General features: G+C 44.3%; 1 protein-coding gene across 1 annotated transcript in view; it reads right to left on the bottom strand.

The window, feature by feature from the left end:
- The window catches only part of LOC310782184 (NACHT, LRR and PYD domains-containing protein 3-like), a gene marked incomplete at its 3' end in the record, with an annotated part of 174,355 nt that overhangs the window by 96,993 nt on the left and 52,315 nt on the right, over positions 1-25,047 (bottom strand). Inside the window, exon 5 of the mRNA XM_083642870.1 lies at positions 24,828-24,983. Coding sequence (XP_083498996.1) covers positions 24,828-24,983 — 156 coding nt within the window. The remainder of the gene's footprint in view (positions 1-24,827; positions 24,984-25,047) is intronic.

Below are 25,047 nucleotides of genomic sequence, written 5' to 3'. Positions count from 1 at the left end.
GCTCTAATCGCCTAACGTAACTTTGTCTGTAATATTGTTAGAATCGGGCCACTTGCAGGATTATGATAGCTCTGGGAGTATGAAGGCAGCGCCAGCTGAGCTAACGTTCATTTAGCCACAGGCCTACTGTAGTATAAACTGCTGTTCAATATAACTAACGCTAGCCGTTATGAATCTCTTCAATATAACTAGCTGATATTGAAATAACTAACGCTATAGTTTTGTAAACAGTTGTCGCAACCATAAACATGATTCTCTGGAGGTTATCATTCATGTCCTATTTTCCTTGAGACAGTTGGAGACATTTAGAATACATGGTAATTATTGAGGCTGTAGTTTGCAGGTAATGTAGTTTTAGATTGCAGATTGAGCCAACTTTCCCCTTTTGTGTCTCTCTAGTAGGCTACAGTCTGACTTCCCCACCTACCAAGAGAGACCATCCAGGATCCTGCCGTCTGCTTAGCCGACTTGCAGTACGGTATGTTTACCAACACATTTTTATTGTACACACAAAACTTTGTAAATATGACAATTCAATAAATATAGAAATGTTATTATAAAAATAATCTGTACATGAAAATCGCTAATTTGCTACATAATGATGTACACTCTTCTGTAATGGAACCGTTTTCCCCCCATTCAGTCGTCTCCTGAAGCATCATCAGCGTCGAAGAGTGCAGCACCCAGCACACACCTGCAACCGAGAAATCCTCCAGCTACCTAGCTGACAAAATATCTGTCTGTAGACATTGAGAATAGAGTACACATACTGTCAAATATATTTCATATATTTTTGTAATACTTAGTCTCATATAATTTATGTGATTGATAGCCTACAGCACCACTTTACTGCTACAGTGGAACATTCCTGTAATTTTGCAGCATAGCATGGTCCTGCACAAGCATTTTGTGTGTATTTTCTATAATAAAATAATTAGATTCTGTAAGAAGTCAGTGTTACTGTTTATCTACTTGGATGTGTAATAAAGTACAACACAATTACTTTGCTCAAATTTATTGTCATGTACAGTATCCATGTTGGCCATATTTGTCAAATCAATGCATGCACAGAATACACAACTGCTATACTGTAATAATTCCTAAGCTGTAAGGGTCCATAGTCTGATTTTATTCATTGCATTCTGAAGTGAACATACACGCCAAGATGATCCTGAACAGGCTTGATTCTTCTGGCAAGTGGCAACCTAAAGGAATGAAAACAGGTAACTTATTGCATTTTGCAAGCTTCAGAACATTACAATGACATTTATTATTTTGCAAGGGCAAATTAGATGTGAGTAACATTACTGTACAGACTACTGTAACATACAACCATAAAGGTATCAACTCAAGAAGTAAGATGTTATACACGGGTGGAATGACACGAATTAGAATTACAACAGTCATGTCCAAATTAATAGATAGCATAGGACACAATAAGCATTATTTTTTACATGTGTCATGTCAATATTTGTATCCCTTGATGAATCTTCACATCAATTTGATGCATTTGAACATAAATGAACGTTATATGCGTATGTCTGCTGTGGATTAGCCAGTCAGTAGTAGCTACATCCACACAGCAGGCAAGCTGGCGTTTATTGCTTATTAAAAAGGATCCCCATTATCTGCCGCCTAGACAACAGCTAACTAGTCTTCCTGGGGTCCAAATAGGCTATAGTGATAATATAATATAACGCTAGGGATAATGGCCATGATGACAGACACGGAAATCTGCAAGTTTACTAGCTATGCTAACGTTAGCGACACAAGCCAAAGCTAGATAAAAACATTCCACTTACCGCATCGAAACAGGGTCCGCTCACTATGCCAACAACCCGCAATGCGAATGGGGTCCGCTCAACTGTTCCTTTTCCTCTAAATCCGAATCTGTCAAACGGTCTCACTTTCACAGTCTTTTTTTGTGACAGCTCAGTGCAGCTAGCTAAAGCTACAGGTCAGGCAGCATACAGGCACAGACGCGTGATTTCGAATCGCACATAGGTTACGCAAGCACAGACAGTAGTTGCTCTGCTCAGTCAGCATTTGCTTTGAGTGACAGATCAGGCGGCCAATCAGAGGGGCACCTCACCGGAGCGCCTCATCGGCCAATGAGACCAAGGCCTTTGTAGAAAAAACTGACTATACTGAGCTGCAGAGGGTAAATACAAGAAAAAAATCAAGATGTCTCCAAATCCCAAACAGAATGCATGACCTTATTTTAAAGACCCCTGACAAATGTTTAAAACAGCAGAAAACTACACAATATGGGACCTTTAAGATTAGACTGTTTTTCAGTCTTAACCATCATTTGCTGAGTGAGTGGCACTGCTCTTGCCCAGATGTAGCCATATAGGTAAAACACTAATATTTTCTGACTCACTTCCACATCACCATCACCTGCTGATGTCTATATCATTATTCACTCATTTGCAGTTGATATTTAATTTTACAAATAAGACACAAAATTGCTTTACTTAAATGAACATTTATTTAACTCTGTTGGCTGGAGGACAACACACAGCTTGACAGCGAGGACTCTGAATAGAGTGTGACTAACAGAGTTAAATAAATGTTCATTTAAGTAAAGCAATTTTGTGTCTTATTTGTAAAAAAAAATCTTAAAATTAAAAAAAAATTATTAAATTGTTGCAAAAAAAACCAACGCAGCTAAAAGTAATAACTGCGACAGTCTCAGTGCACGGCGCACAACTTGGGCTACACACCTTTCTCTCCCACTCACACCTGGCACCTGCGTTAGCTCTCCTGCACTCGTTCTTGGCAGAGCCAGAATGAAACAGTCTCACAAAGCACTTGTGCCAGCTGCGCACCAAAATACACATATTATCTCCTCATATATACTGTATCATACGAGTGTGTCGGCAACAAGTGCGAGCGATTGATTGATTCATTTATTGATTCGCCCGACTTTAGACTGTCAATTTACCTCCGTTAAATTGACGACTGCATTTCATTCCAGAGTCACGTTTGGTAGCCTAGACGGGAGAGCTAGAATGAAACAGCCTCAGGAAGCACTCATGTTACCGCACTGAACGCACTAATGTTAGTTCAGTGACTGAACTAACCAGTTTCAGACTGCTTCCTTGTATATTGTGCGCTGGGATCTGCGCTTTCCAGCGTTTGACAGTCGGAAAAATATGCTAGGTGGACACAGGCGGCTACACACAGTTTTAATATTACATGACGACTATTTTGCGACCCGCCACGTGGCGGACAGATGCCAAATCTAACTCGCCAAAGCTAAAATATGCCCGCCATTGGCGGGTGGCGGGCTCTAATTTCGGGGCCTGGATGCGTGATTTCTAACCCCACATAGGATAAGCAATAACCACGCCCTGTGGCGCTGGGATTGGCCAGGAGCATTGAAGCTTGGGACTAAAGCACCTGGTTTTTTTTAAAATAAAGATGTTTAAAAAACTATTGCTTGTTACATTTTCAGTGCTGTACCTTTTCTCTGGGTAAGAATTGAGCTTGAAATTAACGATATGATACATTATATTATATGACTATGAACGTGAACACAACACCGTTTATATTATTGCATGTTTTTGTAGATTGTGTACATTGTGTATATTACAATTATTATAGGCTACTTATTATTATTATTACTATGCTAAGGAAGGTAGGTGACCATAATTCATTTCAATGTCCGCTCTCAATGTCCGCTCTCGAAATCGCTGGGCTGCGTGCCCTCCAGTGTTGCTCCTGGCCAATCCCGGCGCCACAGGGCGTGGTTATTGCTTATCCTATGTGGGGTTAGAAATCACGCGGCCTGGATACATGTCAACTCCTCAAAAATCGAATCAATAAATTCCTAGTCGGATCGAGAGAGGCGCCAGACGGTGAAATGTCCGACGACCGGCTCTCTGTGAGTACCCGAGTCACAACATGTACATAGAGCTTTTTGGTACTGTTAGAAATGTGTATTTTGGTAACTTTGAACAGCTGTACCGTTTCCCCCAATACTAATTAACTGGACGAGTGTAGCTCACTGTATACTGTATGGAGAGTGAGGGTAAAAGTATTGTGTATCTTGGTTATGTGTGGGCGATATGGCAAATAAACGAAACTCTGAAAAAGTTGGCATATCCCTTTAACAGCCCAGTTGTATAGTCTGTCTGATGTCGATGCTGTGTTTCTATGTGGGGACTTTAATAGTCGTATTGGTAGCCTTGACGATTGTATAAGGGATGTGGATAATATCCCCCCCTCCAGAACTAATTTACACAGTATCATTAATAACTATGGAGAAACATTAAATGAATTTTTGAGAGTTGTAAAATGCTGTGTGCTAAATGGTAGAACACTTTTGGAGCAAGGATAACTTTACTTCAGTTTCTGCCAAAGATAAAGCAGTAGTTGATTACATTATTGTTCACATGAAGGCCAAAATAATTGTGTTAGCTTTTATGTTTTCACCCCAAACAAACTTATTGAGAGACGGGTTAGAGGGCTTCTCTTTACTGGGTGATAGGTGTAAATTACCCGACCACTCTCGTTTGGTAGTAAATAGGGCTGGGCAATATAATCGATACGGCAATATATCGCGATATTTTATTTCCCGATACTAGGGATGCACGATATATCGGCAATCATATCGGTATCGGCCGATGTTAGTCATTTTTTAACATATCGGTATCGGTCCGATGTTGCAATGTTAATATCGGTTATCGGTATCAGCCAAATTCTTCACATTGAGATGAAATAATGCAGTAAATCTATGATTTATGGGCTTTTACAAATGTTTTTGAAATAAAGAAATGCATTACTTTTTCAAATTCAGTGTTTACATGTGTTTTTCAGTATGTACAAAATTTTATTATCATAGAAATGTGTTTTTATACAGATCATATCGACATCGGTAAATATCGGTTATCGCCATAACAGCAATGTTAATATCGGTTATCGGCATCGGCCAAAATTTTCATATCGGTGCATCCCTACCCGATACTGTATCGATACTTGGACGCCAAGTAGTATATATCGCAATATGTATCGCATCGCAATCGTATAGTGACCCAAGTATCGTGATACGTATCGTATCGTGAGATTCTTGCCAATACCCAGCCCTAGTAGCTAAGGTTAAAGTAAGACCCACATCTTCAGTTCACCTCGATGGTGAACTAACTGAAGATGTGGGTCTTACTTGACCATCACCCGGAATGTATTAACTTCCTTGACGTTTCCATATATAAACACAACAACACACTGAACTCTTCCATCTACCGCAAACCCACTGACAGGAATACTCTCCTACACGCCTCTAGCTATCACCCCTCCCATCTCAAGGACAATCTCCCCACAGGCCACTTCATGCGCTTGCGCAGGTTGTGCAGCGATAAGCGCGACTTCATAACAAAATCCACAGAAATGAAAATGAGGTTGCATGAGAGAGGCTATGGACGATTGGACGCCGCCCCATCTCCCGAGTCCCATGCTTATAAACGTGCGCTCCACTCCCATAGGGACATTCTCCTACAGCCGAAAACACCAGACTCAACTCCGCCGAGTGTTACTGCCACACTGCAGTACTCCCCTCTGGCCAACAAACTCAAACGCTGCCTGCTCAAACACTGGAGAGTCCTGTAAACTCATGGTATCTTCACTGAACCCCCCCAGGATTGCCTTCACACACAACCAGAAACAGGCTGGTCAAGACCACACACTCTCCAATTGGCACACAACCCACCATTGACTCTCTGCCTCCCCCCGTTGGTCACTTCCCGTGCGCGCACTGTTCCTGTTGCCCACAAACCCTGAAAATCAAATAATTCACAACCCCAGACAGTCTAGTCTCACGTAGTCAGACCCACCGTCGACGTCATCAAGCTTCCAGCGATGGAGGGTCTGAATCACAAGTCTGAATTCACACGGGACTTCCGGCGGGGCCAGGCAGATGCCTCCGGTGTAATCTGGTTGGCTGGGCTGTGACGGAAGTTACATTATACAGCGCGTCATACAGCGTGCCTCTCTTATTACAGTCCGTTCAGTGGAACACCGTGAAGCACCGTGAAGAGAGAAGCGATAAAAGGAGCGACCAAACAGTAGATAGGCTGTTTTGCAGGATGGTAGTGTATTATCTATTATCTACTGTATTGTCCGAACCGATTGATTTGGAGCAAAGAAGGCAGCCAAAGTTTGCAGTTTTAGTCGGCGTGGTGTAGGGCTGGGCGATATGGCCTCTAAAGAATATTGCGATGTTTTTCGGCTATATCGCGATACACGATATATATCTCGATATTTTTGAAATCTCTCATAAATGCTCAATTTAACCCTTCAGGGTTCATACACATTTTGACCAATGGATTTCCATGACTTTTCCATGACTTTAAACCAAATTTCCATGACCAAACATTTTGTAAAGTCTCGTGTATACATGAAAAAGTCAGTGAGTAAAAATATTCCATGTAATGTAACTACTAACAGATTACAATAATTAATTTTTTTTTTGCATTGGGGCCAGTTCTATAGTGAGGCAAGCCTTACTATATGCCATCATATCTGTGTCGTTTCACTTTTGACTGAAAAATGATGCCTCGCTCTAGATTAAAGAAAAGACACGTATGTGATGTTGACTTTTATGTAGGCAAAATGTGCGCATTCGTTTTCCTTATAGATCATGACTGCCCCGCAGCTAGCTACGTTAGCTTCACGTTACCTTGCATGTAACGTTAGCGTTAGTTGCTTTTGGAGACACAAACCCTGGACGTTTCATTTTGAGTAATGCATGAGGTTCTCTATGCTCTATGGTTTACGCCAGCTCTGGGAGTATGAAGTGCTTTAAATGCGGGGATTTTGGTCACAACAAGCTTGTGGACCGCTGCCTGCTGAACTAGGTAGCCACAACCAGCTAGCTAACGTTAGCCCCATTAGCCCCCATCACAACAGCTAACGTTAACGCCAAACAAATCCGCTGCCTCCTCCCCACGTTTGGTTTAGCGTTAACGCCAGCTCAGACTTTCCCCTAATCTCAGAAACCTTGCGGGACATGTATATAGTGGTTGTTTTGTTATAATTTGAAACAGTCAACAGCCACACTGGAGGCGGCCATGTTTCGCCAGCTGCTTGGGTTGGTTGCTGTCGGGGACGGGTGTGTCTGACGCGGTTTGACGCGTTTGACGTATCCATGTGATTCCCCCTCCCTTCCTGAGTGTGACAGAGCTCTCCCTTGAGAGGGAGAGCTGACAAGAGGAAACGTGAAGCGAGTCATGCCGGCGGCTTAAGTTATAAACAATGCGTGACAATTATACTCGAATGTTCGCGATATAGTAATTTCTACATCTCACGTGGCACAAGCCGCGATACATCGAGTATATTCGGTATATCGCCCAGCCCTAGCGTGGTGGTGAAGTTGATGTTTTCACCCAGGGTCTATTTACCTGTTGGTCCGTGGTTGGTCAATTCATGTGTCTGTCACGCATGTTTTTTTTGTCTTGGGGGGCGGGCGTTAACCACTTTTGAGAGTTGTGCTCTAGACGTAGATATCATCTACGGCTGGCACTGCAAGACTACAGACAGACTGTCACTCTCAAACACTTAACCACCTGTGCGTCACGGGGAGTAATCTACGCCATCAAATGCCCCTGTTCGCTCCTGTATGTCGGTAAAACAACGCGCCCTTTACGCACACGTGTAACAGAGCATAAAAGTGCTGATCACTTTGATCACTTTATCCAGCACTCACACAGTGACAGTGATCTCCGTTTCTGGGCCATAGACTTAATCAAACATACCTCATCCGAGAGGCGGAGACTTTGACAGAGCGCTCCTGCAGCGTGAAGCACGCTGGATACACACGCTCAACATTCGCTCCACACGGACTTAATGAGGAGTTTGACTTAAAGGAGAATTTTGTTTTTATTTCAACCTGGACCCTATTTTCCACACTGTATGTGTCTTAAGGGCAGTTTAGAGTCCAGCGATTTTACATAGCCCAACAGGGCATCACTGAACGTGACGACCTTTCCAGACTCGCTTGACGCTGATTTTGGACGCTGTCGCTCATAAAAAGTATAAACACCTAGGTGATAGGAGAACGCATCGCAGAGGCGCAGAGCAGGATGTGTTATATTTTCACATGGATTAATGCCAACACGGACGGACAGGCAGAGAAGCTGCCAGTCAAGTCAGTCACGTTACCGTTTTGTTTCTGAGCTGCGTATGCGAGCTGCAGGGCCAGCTCGTCGAGCTGCAGGGCGGGCGAGGCGATGCTGCGGCCGAGCTAGCGGGCCGACGCAGCGGCCGAGCCTGGGAATCGAGCGCGAGAGAGTTTGTTTTATTTTTCTCCCTTGTACCCTCCTTATATTTTTTGCCTGTTGCACTCCCTCATCCAGCAGCTGGATATTGATAGTCAATAGTTATTTGTTATATTCATAATAATTATTATAATTATTATTATGATTTTTTTATTGATTCTTATCCATTGGTAACTTCATCCCTCATACCTCATATCAACATTTCATGCTTACTCAGAATTTTAACCCCTCAAATGCCAGTTTACTGTACTTACTGTACAATTAAATTTACAGTAGAAAAGACAAAATATGATTTTTTTGCTTTCCCATCAATGCCACCTGGATATCCCCCTGTGGGATTATTTTAGCCTGTGATTTCTCACATTTTTCGCGGAGGAATTATTTTCTTACTTATTTGAATTGCAATCCTTATTATCCATCCATATTTTTTGCCTATCTGGCTGCTTGCCAGATATTGATCGATAAACGACGATACGCGCCGGTTCTGTGACACGGAAGTCCACAGGATGTATCTTGGAGACGACCCGGATGTTGTTCATGAGCGATCTTTGCCATCCGGGTGACTGGCCTGTGGTGACCTGCTCTCAGAGCAGCAGGGGGACGCAGAGAGAGGCGTACATCCAGACAGACCTCCGCACCGAGGCGTCCAGCAACATACCCGAGAAAGAGCCTCGTTTCACGGCTTTGGATTTACTGTGCATCGGTGCTTTGAGCGCACCTCAAACCGGGAGCGATAGAAAGCTGCTACAACCACAAAACACGACGATGTTAGAGATCTATGGTCAATTTTCGACGGCGATTCCAGAAATGCTATCGGCGAGTCGCTACGACGAACGAGCGCGGAGATACGGACGTATTGTCAATGAAGGTGAGTTTCATAAAAAATCATGAAACTGCTCATTTTCGACTGCCAGCTAATTTTCACAAAAAACATAAGATAGCTTCATTGATCCATCAATCTTGGTCTAAAGGCTTCAAATCAGTAGTTTGCACTGGAAAATCCGGGTTCTCAGGTCATGTGACATGTTGCTAGGACGACCACTGTACTGTGTATTTAATGTTAAACTGCATGCAATTGGCTGCTATGCCAGCACTGATCAAATACAGGGGTGGGGCCAAACACAATAGAAGCTACAAATTTGATGTATTGACTCTAGCTGAGAGGTGTAAGATCAGAAAAATAATTATTTTTGGGGAAAGTACGTGGGAGTCAAAAAATTTTTTTTGTTTTTTTGCTAAATTAACATTGAAATCAATGGGAAAAATATGCAATGGATTTTGAATGGTTGTAACTCCACCAAATGTTCAACCAACTCCAAGGTTAGATATTAAGGTCAAATTTAAAGGTGTTTGGTCCAGGATGCCCGCTGAAAAAAATAAAATAGATTAATTTTGTAAAAATTTCCTGGAGGTCTCAAAAAAGTGGTTTTAATGGTTTTAATACGCCGGCTGCTGGATCCGAGGGGGGTTAACGTGATTATAGCACTTACTTTGTGCCAGGAACACTTTTTTAGCATGGCGGAAGGGTGAATTACCATGATAAATCAAAAAAACATGATTTGGAAAGTTTCAGCCCTGAACTCCCAAAACTTTTTTTTCCACAGAAAAAAAAAATCACAAAATCCACCTTACGATCCAGCTGCTGGACGAGGGGGGTAATGGAAAATTGTTATTTATTTGTAGGCTCCAAAAAATGTGTGACACCTAAGGCCAATTGGCCTATATCATTATAATCACTATAAATAACTTGGCTTGACGCTGGACGAGCATATGCCCTTTAAAGCAGCTACGAGCAACTTTTTCGATTGTTATTAAACAGTATAATTACAATATTGATGCATCACATCTTACCTATAATAGTAGCTGAGACCTAAGCCGTGTGAATCGGAGATTGCTCCCTTATATGATTATTAAGTCTGTGTCTGTCTAAACTCGCGTCAACAGGGGGCTCTCTCTCTCTCTCGCCTTACCGCCGGCCCGGCTACCCGGAAGTGAAACGCGGAAGTGAAACTCGGAAGTGAAACGCAGCTGCCTGCCTACCCCGTTCGCGCTGCCTAGCAACATAGCAAACAATGTGAACGCCACGCATACTCTCGCGAACATCTCTCGTTATATTCTAACAGGTTTTTTGGAAGTTATTTTGTGGTTATGGCCGAAGTGGCTGCTGCAAACCGTTTCATTTCACTTCCTGATCTTCCCTGGCCACAGACAGACTACACTGGCCGATTCACTCGGGGTTCAAGCGAGACTACTCTGCGTTGGTCTCGTCGACTATTAGAGGTAAGATGTGATGCATTGATATTAAATTTATACTGTTTAATAACAATCGAAAAAGTTGCTCGTAGCTGCTTTAATGAGGGAATCAATATCCTAACCTCAATCCCCAGGCATTGGGTTCTGTATTGAACAAAGTTAAACATTGTGGGTTTTCATACTTACCGTACACACAACTGTATAACTCATGTGTCTGTCCTGTGTCGGATTATGCTTCTGGTGTTTGGGGTTTCCGTGAACACCCAAGCTGTAACAGCGTGCATCAAAGAGCCATATGCTATTTTCTGGGAGTTCATGAACTCACTCCAGTTTTGGTCATTAGTGGTGATATGGGATGGGAACCCCCAAGCATCAGACACAAAGGTCAAATGCTGCTACTTTGGAATAGATTGGTGAGAATGTCTGATCAGAGACTCACTAAAAAGATATTTAATTGGGACATCGCCCATGGACACCCCTGGGCAAATGAAGTGAAATCCCTTCGTGATTCGAACAATTTGTTATTTATCTTTTATAACAGGTTATTTTATGACATACCGGAGACTATGAGTAATATGTTTATTTCGTACAAAGCTAAATGGTCTGTAGACTTATGGCATAAACCAAAACTAAGGACCTATCTTCTCATAAAAGACAATTACTGTGATGAACCCTATGTGAAGTTTGATTTGAACAGAAGAAAAAAGATCTGTGTGCTCAGTTACCCCCGGGAACCCTTTCTGGTAGGTTTCATGCTACCCCTGAAGACGATAAGACTGTTTACTATGTGAATTACATGAAACTGAAAATGAGGTTAATTTCTTGTTCTATTGTACTGCTTATGATGACGCAAGGGACGTGCTCTTTAGTAAAATGTCTATTTATGTTGATTTTTCTTTTTAGTTGTAGTTGGACGAGTTTGACTTGACTTGAGCTGTGTTCAAAAAAGGAACCTTCCTCACAGCAAATTTTATTTGTCAAGCATGGGAGCAAAGACATAACCTTTTGTTTAGAAACCGATGTATTGTTCTATATTGCTGTCTTGTCTATTGCTGACTTGTGACTTGTGTTATTTTAAATGTTCCATTGTTGCAATGTTTTATTGTTGTATGTGTCTTGTAAACCTATGGGAGTTGGGCACCTGGAGTGCATGGGAGTTGAATCAAACAATCAATCCATCAATCCATCCATCCATGCCTCTCCGGTCAGGCTTCCTCACAGCTGTGATCGATGATGATGGACAGATTGTTCACCCAATCATCTGCCAGGTACTTTTGAAAATGCCTGCCCTTTTCCAACGAGTTTCAAAGCACGACTTCCCAGATGGTTCTGTGTAACACAGCATCTGGAGGTTACAGTGCTCTCTCCTCCTACATACACTGAATGTGTAACAGCATCTGGAGGTTACAGTGCTCTCTCCTCCTACACACACTGAATGTGTAACACAGCATCTGGAGGTTACAGTGCTCTCTCCTCCTACATACACTGAATGTGTAACAGCATCTGGAGGTTACAGTGCTCTCTCCTCCTACATACACTGAATGTGTAACACAGCATCTGGAGGTTACAGTGCTCTCTCCTCCTACACACACTGAATGTGTAACATAGCATCTGGAGGTTACAGTGCTCTCTCCTCCTACATACACTGAATGTGTAATATAGCATCTGGAGGTTACAGTGCTCTCTCCTCCTACATACACTGAATGTGTAACACAGCATCTGGATGTTACAGTGCTCTCTCCTCCTACACACACTGAATGTGTAACACAGCATCTGGAGGTTACAGTGCTCTCTCCTCCTACACACACTGAATGTGTAACAGCATCTGGAGGTTACAGTGCTCTCTCCTCCTACACACACTGAATGTGTAACACAGCATCTGGAGGTTACAGTGCTCTCTCCTCCTACATACACTGAATGTGTAACAGCATCTGGAGGTTACAGTGCTCTCTCCTCCTACATACACTGAATGTGTAACACAGCATCTAAAGGTTACAGTGCTCTCTCCTCCTACATACACTGAATGTGTAACACAGCATCTGGAGGTTACAGTGCTCTCTCCTCCTACACACTGAATGTGTAACACAGCATCTGGAGGTTACAGTGCTCTCTCCTCCTACACACACTGAATGTGTAACACAGCATCTGGAGGTTACAGTGCTCTCTCCTCCTACATACACTGAATGTGTAACACAGCATCTGGAGGTTACAGTGCTCTCTCCTCCTACATACACTGAATGTGTAACAGCATCTGGAGGTTACAGTGCTCTCTCCTCCTACATACACTGAATGTGTAACAGCATCTGGAGGTTACAGTTAGGGATGCAGCGGTTTCCGGTTTGAAGGTATACCTCGGTTTCAAAAAGTCACGGTATCAAAACCACTAAGTTTTGCCGTCATACCTTCCCCACGGTATCACCTGTTTCCCCCTGAGAGAGAAAGTGCCCAGACAGGGTGCAGTTACGCGGCCCCTCCCCCCAGCTGCCCAGTCTCAGCAATCAGTGTAGCTGTGATCGTCAAGAAGTCATCAAGTCAATCGTTTACTCCCGTGCGTAGCCTATTGTAATTCAACGTGATAATGGCTGCTGAAGGAGAATCCCCAGAACGTTCCCCCGGGCGGTGGGCCGCGGCCCCGTCGAAAAAGACAAACTCCGCGGTGTGTGGGAATATTTTTGGTAAAAGCAGGGACGGCCAGGGAGGATTAGAGGGGGAAATACCTCAAACATGAATCAGCACATCTGCAGGAACAACACCCGTCCTTCCTTATTTGCCAAATTCAAGGTACGTTAAACGTCTTGCGTCATCATACATCGTGTCGGACATAAACCATTTCCACCGGCAGGAGGATGAACGTAAAATAAACACTGTCATAGGCTAACGTTATCGATAACATAACATGGCTAATTAGCACTCAGCTGTCTTTGGTCTAACTAACGATAACGTTAGTTGACTGAGCGAACGTCTTATGCCGGCGTATTGCACTGAAGAGAAGTAACAACAGTCATTAAATAAGAGGCAGAGGTGTGTGTGTGTGTGTGTGTGTGTGTGTGACGCACAGAGAGGCAGAAGTGTGTGTGTGTGTTTACATTATGTCTGCTTGGATCCATTATAAGCTAGCAATGCGCTACACTATTTCTCCTGTGCTTACAGCACATGCATCCAGTGTCTGCACTGCTACTTTCTTCCAAAATATCTGGATCTCTAATATTTGCCCTACAGTACTTTTGGATACAAATAAAAGTGTGTGTGTGTGTGTGTGTGTGTGTGTGTGCACATTAACATTGAAACATTTATGTCCAGTGTCCAATCCGATTTGACAAAAGATAAGCATGTGTGTTTTAGTTTTACATACGTTAATTAAATGAAATAAATATTTCAATAACAAAAAAAAAATTTAGGCTATTTTTTTGTTGCCAGATTTCACAATAACACATAAAGGTCCGCGATACCGTGATACCGTGAAACCGTGGTATTTTTGTCCAAGGTTATCATACCGTCAAAAACTCATACCGCTGCATCTCTAGTTACAGTGCTCTCTCCTCCTACACACACTGAATGTGTAACAGCATCTGGAGGTTACAGTGCTCTCTCCTCCTACATACACTGAATGTGTAATATAGCATCTGGAGGTTACAGTGCTCTCTCCTCCTACACACACTGAATGTGTAATATAGCATCTGGAGGTTACAGTGCTCTCTCCTCCTACACACACTGAATGTGTAACATAGCATCTGGAGGTTACAGTGCTCTCTCCTCCTACATACACTGAATGTGTAATATAGCATCTGGAGGTTACAGTGCTCTCTCCTCCTACACACACTGAATGTGTAACATAGCATCTGGAGGTTACAGTGCTCTCTCCTCCTACATACACTGAATGTGTAACATAGCATCTGGAGGTTACAGTGCTCTCTCCTCCTACATACACTGAATGTGTAACATAGCATCTGGAGGTTACAGTGCTCTCTCCTCCTACATACACTGAATGTGTAACAGCATCTGGAGGTTACAGTGCTCTCTCCTCCTACACACACTGAATGTGTAACAGCATCTGGAGGTTACAGTGCTCTCTCCTCCTACACACACTGAATGTGTAACACAGCATCTGGAGGTTACAGTGCTCTCTCCTCCTACACACTGAATGTGTAACAGCATCTGGAGGTTACAGTGCTCTCTCCTCCTACACACACTGAATGTGTAACAGCATCTAGAGGTTACAGTGCTCTCTCCTCCTACATACACTGAATGTGTAACACAGCATCTGGAGGTTACAGTGCTCTCTCCTCCTACACACACTGAATGTGTAACAGCATCTAGAGGTTACAGTGCTCTCTCCTCCTACATACACTGAATGTGTAACAGCATCTAGAGGTTACAGTGCTCTCTCCTCCTACATACACTGAATGTGTAACACAGCATCTGGAGGTTACAGTGCTCTCTCCTCCTACACACACTGAATGTGTAACAGCATCTAGAGGTTACAGTGCTCTCTCCTCCTACATACACTGAATGTGTAACAGCATCTAGAGGTTACAGTGCTCTCTCCTCCTACATACACTGAATGTGTAACAGCATCTAAAGGTTACAGTGCTCTCTCCTCCTACATACACTGAATGTGTAACAGCATCTGGAGGTTACAGTGCTCTCTCCTCCTACATACACTGAATGTGTAACAGCATCTAAAGGTTACAGTGCTCTCTCCTCCTACACACACTGAATGTGTAACACAGCATCTGGAGGTTACAGTGCTCTCTCCTCCTACATACACTGAATGTGTAACACAGCATCTGGAGGTTACAGTGCTCTCTCCTCCTACAGACTGAATGTGTAACATAGCATCTGGAGGTTACAGTGCTCTCTCCTCCTACACACACTGAATGTGTAACAGCATCTAAAGGTTACAGTGCTCTCTCCTCCTACACACACGGAATGTGTAACATAGCATCTGGAGGTTACAGTGCTCTCTCCTCCTACATACACTGAATGTGTAATATAGCATCTGGAGGTTACAGTGCTCTCTCCTCCTACATACACTGAATGTGTAACAGCATCTGGAGGTTACAGTGCTCTCTCCTCCTACATACACTGAATGTGTAACACAGCATCTGGAGGTTACAGTGCTCTCTCCTCCTACACACACTGAATGTGTAACACAGCATCTGGAGGTTACAGTGCTCTCTCCTCCTACACACACTGAATGTGTAACATAGCATCTGGAGGTTACAGTGCTCTCTCCTCCTACATACACTGAATGTGTAACAGCATCTAGAGGTTACAGTGCTCTCTCCTCCTACATACACTGAATGTGTAATATAGCATCTAGAGCAGTGATTCCCAACCTGTGGGCCGCGAAGGTATTGCAAGTGGGCCGCCAAATCATTTCCAAAAAAGTATGATTTTTGAAAAAAAAAAAATCGTTTTTTTTTTCCCAATTTTTTTTTTGAAAGATTTTGAAAAATCATACTTGAAAAAGTATGATTTTTGTTTCTTTGATGTTATTGCTTTTGCTTGAATTGAAGTTTCATCTTTACATCATCTTTATATTGGGTTTGTGTTTATTTGTAACCCTATCGATTTAATGGGCTTTCTTCTGATATTTGGATTTTGTTTGGATCTGATATTGGATGTCAAATTGTTATGAGAATGCATTTTTCCATTGTTGAAGGATACCGTTATTTATTAATCATTTGTTAATTAGCCTGTTACAGACAGCCCCTTGCTTGTCATTTCTGACATCTGTGTGGTGCTGATGGACAGCTCCTTGAATGATTGGTGTGTGTGTGTGTGTGTGTGTGTGTGTGTGTGTGTGTGTCTGTGTGTGTGTGTGTGTGTGTGTGTGTGTGTGCGTGTGTGTGTATGTGTGTGTGTGTGGACAGCTCCTTGAAAACTGTAATACTGAAGGTGTTGCAACATGTTACAGGTGCTGTGTTAGTGACTGTGGAGCTTCTAACATGTTTCTCCTGTATTCAGTTCAGTCCTTTATGTTCAATTTTCAATAAAAAAGTGCTCTGAGAACGCATTATATGGCCTTTGTATTTATGGGGTCGGAGGTGGGCCGCGAACATTTTTGAGACATAAAAGTGGGCCCTGAGTTGGAAAAGGTTGGGAACCACTGATCTAGAGGTTACAGTGCTCTCTCCTCCTACATACACTGAATGTGTAATATAGCATCTAGAGGTTACAGTGCTCTCTCCTCCTACATACACTGAATGTGTAACAGCATCTGGAGGTTACAGTGCTCTCTCCTCCTACACACACTGAATGTGTAACACAGCATCTGGAGGTTACAGTGCTCTCTCCTCCTACACACACTGAATGTGTAACACAGCATCTGGAGGTTACAGTGCTCTCTCCTCCTACACACACTGAATGTGTAACAGCATCTGGAGGTTACAGTGCTCTCTCCTCCTACACACACTGAATGTGTAACAGCATCTGGAGGTTACAGTGCTCTCTCCTCCTACATACACTGAATGTGTAACAGCATCTGGAGGTTACAGTGCTCTCTCCTCCTACATACACTGAATGTGTAACATAGCATCTAAAGGTTACAGTGCTCTCTCCTCCTACACACACTGAATGTGTAACAGCATCTAAAGGTTACAGTGCTCTCTCCTCCTACATACACTGAATGTGTAACATAGCATCTGGAGGTTACAGTGCTCTCTCCTCCTACATACACTGAATGTGTAACATAGCATCTGGAGGTTACAGTGCTCTCTCCTCCTACACACACTGAATGTGTAACATAGCATCTGGAGGTTACAGTGCTCTCTCCTCCTACATACACTGAATGTGTAACATAGCATCTGGAGGTTACAGTGCTCTCTCCTCCTACATACACTGAATGTGTAACAGCATCTGGAGGTTACAGTGCTCTCTCCTCCTACACACTGAATGTGTAACAGCATCTGGAGGTTACAGTGCTCTCTCCTCCTACATACACTGAATGTGTAACATAGCATCTAAAGGTTACAGTGCTCTCTCCTCCTACATACACTGAATGTGTAACATAGCATCTGGAGGTTACAGTGCTGTCTCCTCCTACACACACTGAATGTGTAACAGCATCTGGAGGTTACAGTGCTCTCTCCTCCTACACACACTGAATGTGTAACACAGCATCTGGAGGTTACAGTGCTCTCTCCTCCTACACACACTGAATGTGTAACATAGCATCTGGAGGTTACAGTGCTCTCTCCTCCTACACACACTGAATGTGTAACACAGCATCTGGAGGTTACAGTGCTCTCTCCTCCTACACACACTGAATGTGTAACACAGCATCTGGAGGTTACAGTGCTCTCTCCTCCTACACACACTGAATGTGTAACACAGCATCTGGAGGTTACAGTGCTCTCTCCTCCTACATACACTGAATGTGTAACACAGCATCTGGAGGTTACAGTGCTCTCTCCTACATACACTGAATGTGTAACAGCATCTGGAGGTTACAGTGCTCTCTCCTCCTACATACACTGAATGTGTAACACAGCATCTGGAGGTTACAGTGCTCTCTCCTCCTACATACACTGAATGTGTAATATAGCATCTAGAGGTTACAGTGCTCTCTCCTCCTACATACACTGAATGTGTAACAGCATCTGGAGGTTACAGTGCTCTCTCCTCCTACATACACTGAATGTGTAACAGCATCTGGAGGTTACAGTGCTCTCTCCTCCTACACACACTGAATGTGTAACACAGCATCTGGAGGTTACAGTGCTCTCTCCTCCTACACACACTGAATGTGTAACACAGCATCTGGAGGTTACAGTGCTCTCTCCTCCTACACACACTGAATGTGTAACAGCATCTGGAGGTTACAGTGCTCTCTCCTCCTACACACACTGAATGTGTAACAGCATCTGGAGGTTACAGTGCTCTCTCCTCCTACATACACTGAATGTGTAACAGCATCTGGAGGTTACAGTGCTCTCTCCTCCTACATACACTGAATGTGTAACATAGCATCTAAAGGTTACAGTGCTCTCTCCTCCTACACACACTGAATGTGTAACAGCATCTAAAGGTTACAGTGCTCTCTCCTCCTACATACACTGAATGTGTAACATAGCATCTGGAGGTTACAGTGCTCTCTCCTCCTACATACACTGAATGTGTAACATAGCATCTGGAGGTTACAGTGCTCTCTCCTCCTATATACACTGAATGTGTAACAGCTTCTGGAGGTTACAGTGCTCTCTCCTCCTATATACACTGAATGTGTAACAGCTTCTGGAGGTTACAGTGCTCTCTCCTCCTACATACACTGTGTAACACACCATCTGGAGGTTACAGTGCTCTCTCCTCCTACATACACTGAATGTGTAACAGCTTCTGGAGGTTACAGTGCTCTCTCCTCCTACACACACTGAATGTGTAATATAGCATCTGGAGGTTACAGTGCTCTCTCCTCCTACACACACTGAATGTGTAACATAGCATCTGGAGGTTACAGTGCTCTCTCCTCCTACATACACTGAATGTGTAACATAGCATCTGGAGGTTACAGTGCTCTCTCCTCCTACACACACTGAATGTGTAACAGCATCTGGAGGTTACAGTGCTCTCTCCTCCTACACACTGAATGTGTAACAGCATCTGGAGGTTACAGTGCTCTCTCCTCCTACATACACTGAATGTGTAACAGCATTTGGAGGTTACAGTGCTCTCTCCTCCTACACACTGAATGTGTAACAGCATCTGGAGGTTACAGTGCTCTCTCCTCCTACATACACTGAATGTGTAACATAGCATCTAAAGGTTACAGTGCTCTCTCCTCCTACACACACTGAATGTGTAACAGCATCTGGAGGTTACAGTGCTCTCTCCTCCTACACACACTGAATGTGTAACACAGCATCTGGAGGTTACAGTGCTCTCTCCTCCTACACACACTGAATGTGTAACATAGCATCTGGAGGTTACAGTGCTCTCTCCTCCTACACACACTGAATGTGTAACACAGCATCTGGAGGTTACAGTGCTCTCTCCTCCTACACACACTGAATGTGTAACACAGCATCTGGAGGTTACAGTGCTCTCTCCTCCTACACACACTGAATGTGTAACACAGCATCTGGAGGTTACAGTGCTCTCTCCTCCTACATACACTGAATGTGTAACACAGCATCTGGAGGTTACAGTGCTCTCTCCTACATACACTGAATGTGTAACAGCATCTGGAGGTTACAGTGCTCTCTCCTCCTACATACACTGAATGTGTAACACAGCATCTGGAGGTTACAGTGCTCTCTCCTCCTACACACACTGAATGTGTAACACAGCATCTGGAGGTTACAGTGCTCTCTCCTCCTACACACACTGAATGTGTAATATAGCATCTGGAGGTTACAGTTGTCGTGGATTCCTACATTAGGCTAAATGCTATGCCTAAATAAGGTCAGACAGTGTTGCAAATACCTGAACGTTTATTCGATCATTTACAGTTTACAAGTTATGCATTTACTCATATGCTAATGGTTAGTTCAGATATGCTAATAAGCTAAGCCCCATAATATGCTAATTCCCTACATAGCTTTGCCCATGGTTAGATGTGTCTCATGCTATTAGCTGTGACACAGGGACTTATATACCCTTTTTCAAGCAGCCTATGCTTCCACACATGGTGTTGTATTTGATTGGCTGCTGCTAATAATATCTAAACAATATCCTCAGACCATGGTCATCTCCACGTGCACTCCTCTGAGTGCATCAACACGTTGACCTTCTGCGACCCAAACGCTTTCCATGACAAAGGCTATTATTAGCCCCTTACGCCCCTAATATCTCAGACATCTGGTCAGTCAGTAGTGACAGTGTCATAATCCACATTATGTTTCTTTACAATCAATATGTACTTATATTCTATAACAATTTATCATTGGAAATGTCCACACAGTGCTCTCTCCTCCTACACACACTGAATGTGTAACACAGCATCTAAAGGTTACAGTGCTCTCTCCTCCTACATACACTGAATGTGTAACACAGCATCTGGAGGTTACAGTGCTCTCTCCTCCTACATACACTGAATGTGTAACATAGCATCTGGAGGTTACAGTGCTCTCTCCTCCTACACACACTGAATGTGTAACATAGCATCTGGAGGTTACAGTGCTCTCTCCTCCTACATACACTTAATGTGTAACATAGCATCTGGAGGTTACAGTGCTCTCTCCTCCTACATACACTGAATGTGTAACATAGCATCTGGAGGTTACAGTGCTCTCTCCTCCTACATACACTGAATGTGTAACACAGCATCTGGAGGTTACAGTGCTCTCTCCTCCTATATACACTGAATGTGTAACAGCTTCTGGAGGTTACAGTGCTCTCTCCTCCTATATACACTGAATGTGTAACAGCTTCTGGAGGTTACAGTGCTCTCTCCTCCTACATACACTGTGTAACACACCATCTGGAGGTTACAGTGCTCTCTCCTCCTACATACACTGAATGTGTAACAGCTTCTGGAGGTTACAGTGCTCTCTCCTCCTACACACACTGAATGCAACAAGTTGTCAAGAGTGAACTTTGTTAAACTTTCTTTTTCAAATAAATCTATAAAAACCATGGCACCATTGAGTTTTTCTATGTGGGGCTTGGGCTATTCTATTTATCCTTGGACTCTCTACTTTGCTGATAAGCCAGCAGTATCAGTATAAACTTAGACTGGACCTAATTTAATAATATGGCATCAGCCGATCCAGTAGCTCAGATATAAAATCAAATAGCTGGTGAATAAACTTAGTCCTGAACTGCTGAGCGGGCTATCTCAAGCCAGCAGTATCAGTATAAACTTAGACTTGACCTAATTTAATTTAATAATATGGCATCAGCCGATCCAATAGCTCAGATATAAATTCAAATAGCTGGTGAATAAACTTAGTCCTGAACTGCTGAGCGGGCTATCACAAGCCAGCAGTATCAATATAAACTTAGACTTGACCTAATTTAATAATATGGCATCAGCCGATCCAGTAGCTCGGATATAAAATCAAATAGCTGATGAATAAACTTAGTCCTGAACTGCTGAGCGGGCTATCTCAAGCCAGCAGTATCAGTATAAACTTAGACTTGACCTAATTTAATAATATGGCATCAGCCGACCCAGTATTCAGATATAAAATCAAATAGCTGGTGAATAAACTTAGTCCTGAACTGCTGAGCGGGCTATCTCAAGCCAGCAGTATCAGTATAAACTTAGACTTGACCTAATTTAATAATATGGCATCAGCCGACCCAGTATTCAGATATAAAATCAAATAGCTGGTGAATAAACTTAGTCCTGAACTGCTGAGCGGGCTATCTCAAGCCAGCAGTATCAGTATAAACTTAGACCTAGACTACCTAGACCTGAATTAGCAGTATAATATTAGTCATCCTAAATAATCCTAATAAATTTTGATTTGACCTAATTTTATTGTTGTCTATAGAGTTAGTTCCACCTCTGCGCAGATTCCCCCGCTCTCTTCTCTCTCTCCCCCTCAGGTGTCCTTCATTGGCCTGACGTACACCCCACCGCTGCAGCCCTAGGTCCGGCCGTCATCGCCCTAGCCACCTGTCGTCACTCTAGGCCATCTACCCACTACTCCTTCTACTGTCTGACACCCCGGGCTCATCACCATCACCGACCCCTATCCTCATCATCCTGGTCACCTGCTTGCCTAAGGGAAGGGGGGGGCGCCCCCCCAGCCCCCCCCCCCCCCCCCCCGCCGCCTCATCATCACCTCCAACTCCTATCCTCCCCTCCTCTTAATCATCACCTCCGACTCCTATCCTCCCCTCCCCTCCTCTTAATCCATGTCACCAACGCGGACTCATGGATTCCTCAGACCATCCTCATGGAACTCCCAATCTTGTTACCCCTTTTTTCACCTAGCTAATTATCTAGTATTCTCTAAACCTACGAACACTTAAAGACTGCATTTTCTATTTCTTTTTGGACTCTACTTTTTAGATTTTCAACTCCCTTCCCTGATCTTAGGATAATTTAAAAATTACATTTTTATATCCCTTCTGTTGGACTCTTTTTTACATTTTCAATTTTCTGTTCTCTTGTACATTTTATTTCCATAATAAACCATTCACAGAGTTTCATTATCGGAAACTCTGTGCATGGTTTAGCCCGGCATCTCTCGGCCTGTCTCGGAGGGGAGTCCCCAGATGGGGGTCCGCTGCTGTGGCCTGGGTGGGCCCGTCCCCCGCGTGGCCTGCTCTCACGCTCTCAGTCACTATGCTGGTGGCTGGGGGCTGGGGGGGCGGGTCGCGTGGGGGCTGGGTCCGCCCGGGCCGCAGCAATTGGCCCCTAGCACAACGACCTCACAAGGTTCCTCCTCAGCCAAGTCACTGGGGCAATCCATGTGGCGATCCATGTGTGGATTGCCACCATATGGTGGAAAGGTTTTCTTGCGTTCACTGGGGGTGAGGGGGTGCCGCTGTGTCCCGGCCTGGCCTTCCCTCCCACGCCTTATGTGGGCGGGGGCCGGGTCGGGGGGCATCGGTGCTCTTCATCACTGGTCGAGGGCTGCCGGTTGGTTTAGAACAGCTTAGGTAGGCGATAGATTAGCTACAGCCTAAGGCTGACCTGTTAGTGTTCAGGCTAAAATCAGACTAGAGCAGGGTAGGATAGGCCAGATTAGGCTGTAGATTAGCTAGATACTATGTCCCAGTTAGCTCTGGTTAATGCTTAGAGTAGTCAGTTGTCTGATCTTCTCCCCCCCCCTCTCTTTCCCCCTTCCCCCGCTTCTTCCCTTCTTCCCCCTTCTTGTTCTCCTCTCTTTCCATGCTCTTTCCTCCCCCACATCCCACCGCCCCCCCCTCCCTTCTCCTGCTCTCTCCTCATTCTCCCCCCCTCTGCTCCTTCTCCTCTTCTCCCCTATTTTCCTGAATCCCTGCCACTTCCTGCTCTCCCTTCTCTCACATTCCCCCTGCTCTCCTTCCCCTGCACCCTCCCACCTCTCCTTCTCTGCCTCTCTGTCCTCCCCCCTCTCTCACATTCCCCCTGCTCTCCTTCCCCTGCACCCTCCCACCTCTCCTTCTCTGTTCTCTCCTCCTCCACATTTCCCATTTTCTCCCCACCCTCGCCCTAATCCGGGCCCGTATCCTACTCCCTCCCTCCACCCTAGACCCTACCTCTACTCTCTGTCCTCCCCCCTCTCTCACATTCCCCCTGCTCTCCTTCCCCTGCACCCTCCCACCTCTCCTTCTCTGTTCTCTCCTCCTCCACATTTCCCATTTTCTCCCCACCCTCGCCCTAATCCGGGCCCGTATCCTACTCCCTCCCTCCACCCTAGACCCTACCTCTACTCTACCTCCCCTGTACCCTTCCACCTCTCCTTCTCTGTTCTCTCCTCCTCTCTGTCCTCTCCCCTCTCTCACATTCCCGCTGCTCTCCTTCCCCTGCGCCCTCCCACCTCTCCTTCTCTGTTCTCTCCTCCTCTCTGCCCTCTCCTCCCTCTCACATTCCCCCTGCTCTCCCTCCCCTGCACCCTCTCCTTCTCTGTTCTCTCCTCCTCCACATTTCCCATTTCTCCCCACCCTCGCCCTAATCCGGGCCCGTATCCTACTCCCTCCCCTCCCCCAACCCTAGACCCTACCCCTACCCTGGCTCTCCCTCCCCTGCACCCTCATCTCTCCTCCTCTGTTCTCTCCTCCTCCACATTTCCTATTTTCTCCCCACCTCCCCCCTCTCCTCCCTCCTCCCTCTCCCTCCCTCCTCCACTCTCCTGCTTTCTTCAAATGTTCAAATGTTATCTTTATTCTGTATATTCTTGTTACTGTGTGTTAGCTAGAATCAGCTAGACATACTTTCTGTGAAGCCCTCTGAGACATGCTTGTGAATTAGGGCTATATAAATAAACTTGACTTGACTTGACTTGACTTACCTTTATGCAGTGTTTATAACTGGTTCGCTGGGGGGGGTCCACATATCCCCAAATGTTCTTGTCTCAACTTGTTTCAGTGAGACAAGTGGCTAATAACACCGCTAATCAAGCTGGCAAGCGGAACACATTTCACTTCCTATACAGTACGTACTTCACAATAAAAGTATCCCATTAGAAGGAGCTGTGCAAGAAATTAACTTAAAAATCCCAGGCAACTTGACACTGTCAAGCCGCTCCAGGACGCAGACACCAAAATTTCACAGTGCAGAAACAGGCCTTTGGCGGGCACTGTGGGATTGACAGAGCCGCCATTCTCCCGAAATCTTTATTGTACCATCATAATGATTAAAATGCTGTTATATTGAGGTAAAAGAGTGACATAATGGGGCTTTAAATCTGAATTTACCTTCGAATTGATTGTAGGACTTTATCTTCGTTCCATACCACTGCGTGGCCACCAGGTTTCCATGTTTCCACTCTATTCTGGTGATGGGGCCAGTCACAGAGGAGAAGCCTGGCTCGAGTTCAACACTGCCCCCTAGTTTCCCATAGCGTGTTTTTACTGCAAAGACAGAAAGAATGGAAGCTGTGACATTTGCTGGATGCAATACACCAACTGAAAATGA

Source organism: Poromitra crassiceps, assembly GCF_964638095.1.
Source record: "Poromitra crassiceps genome assembly, chromosome: 9".
NCBI lineage: Eukaryota > Metazoa > Chordata > Actinopteri > Beryciformes > Melamphaidae > Poromitra > Poromitra crassiceps.
The sequence above is the reverse complement of the archived record's forward strand: the minus strand, read 5'-3'. Positions and strand labels throughout refer to the sequence as shown.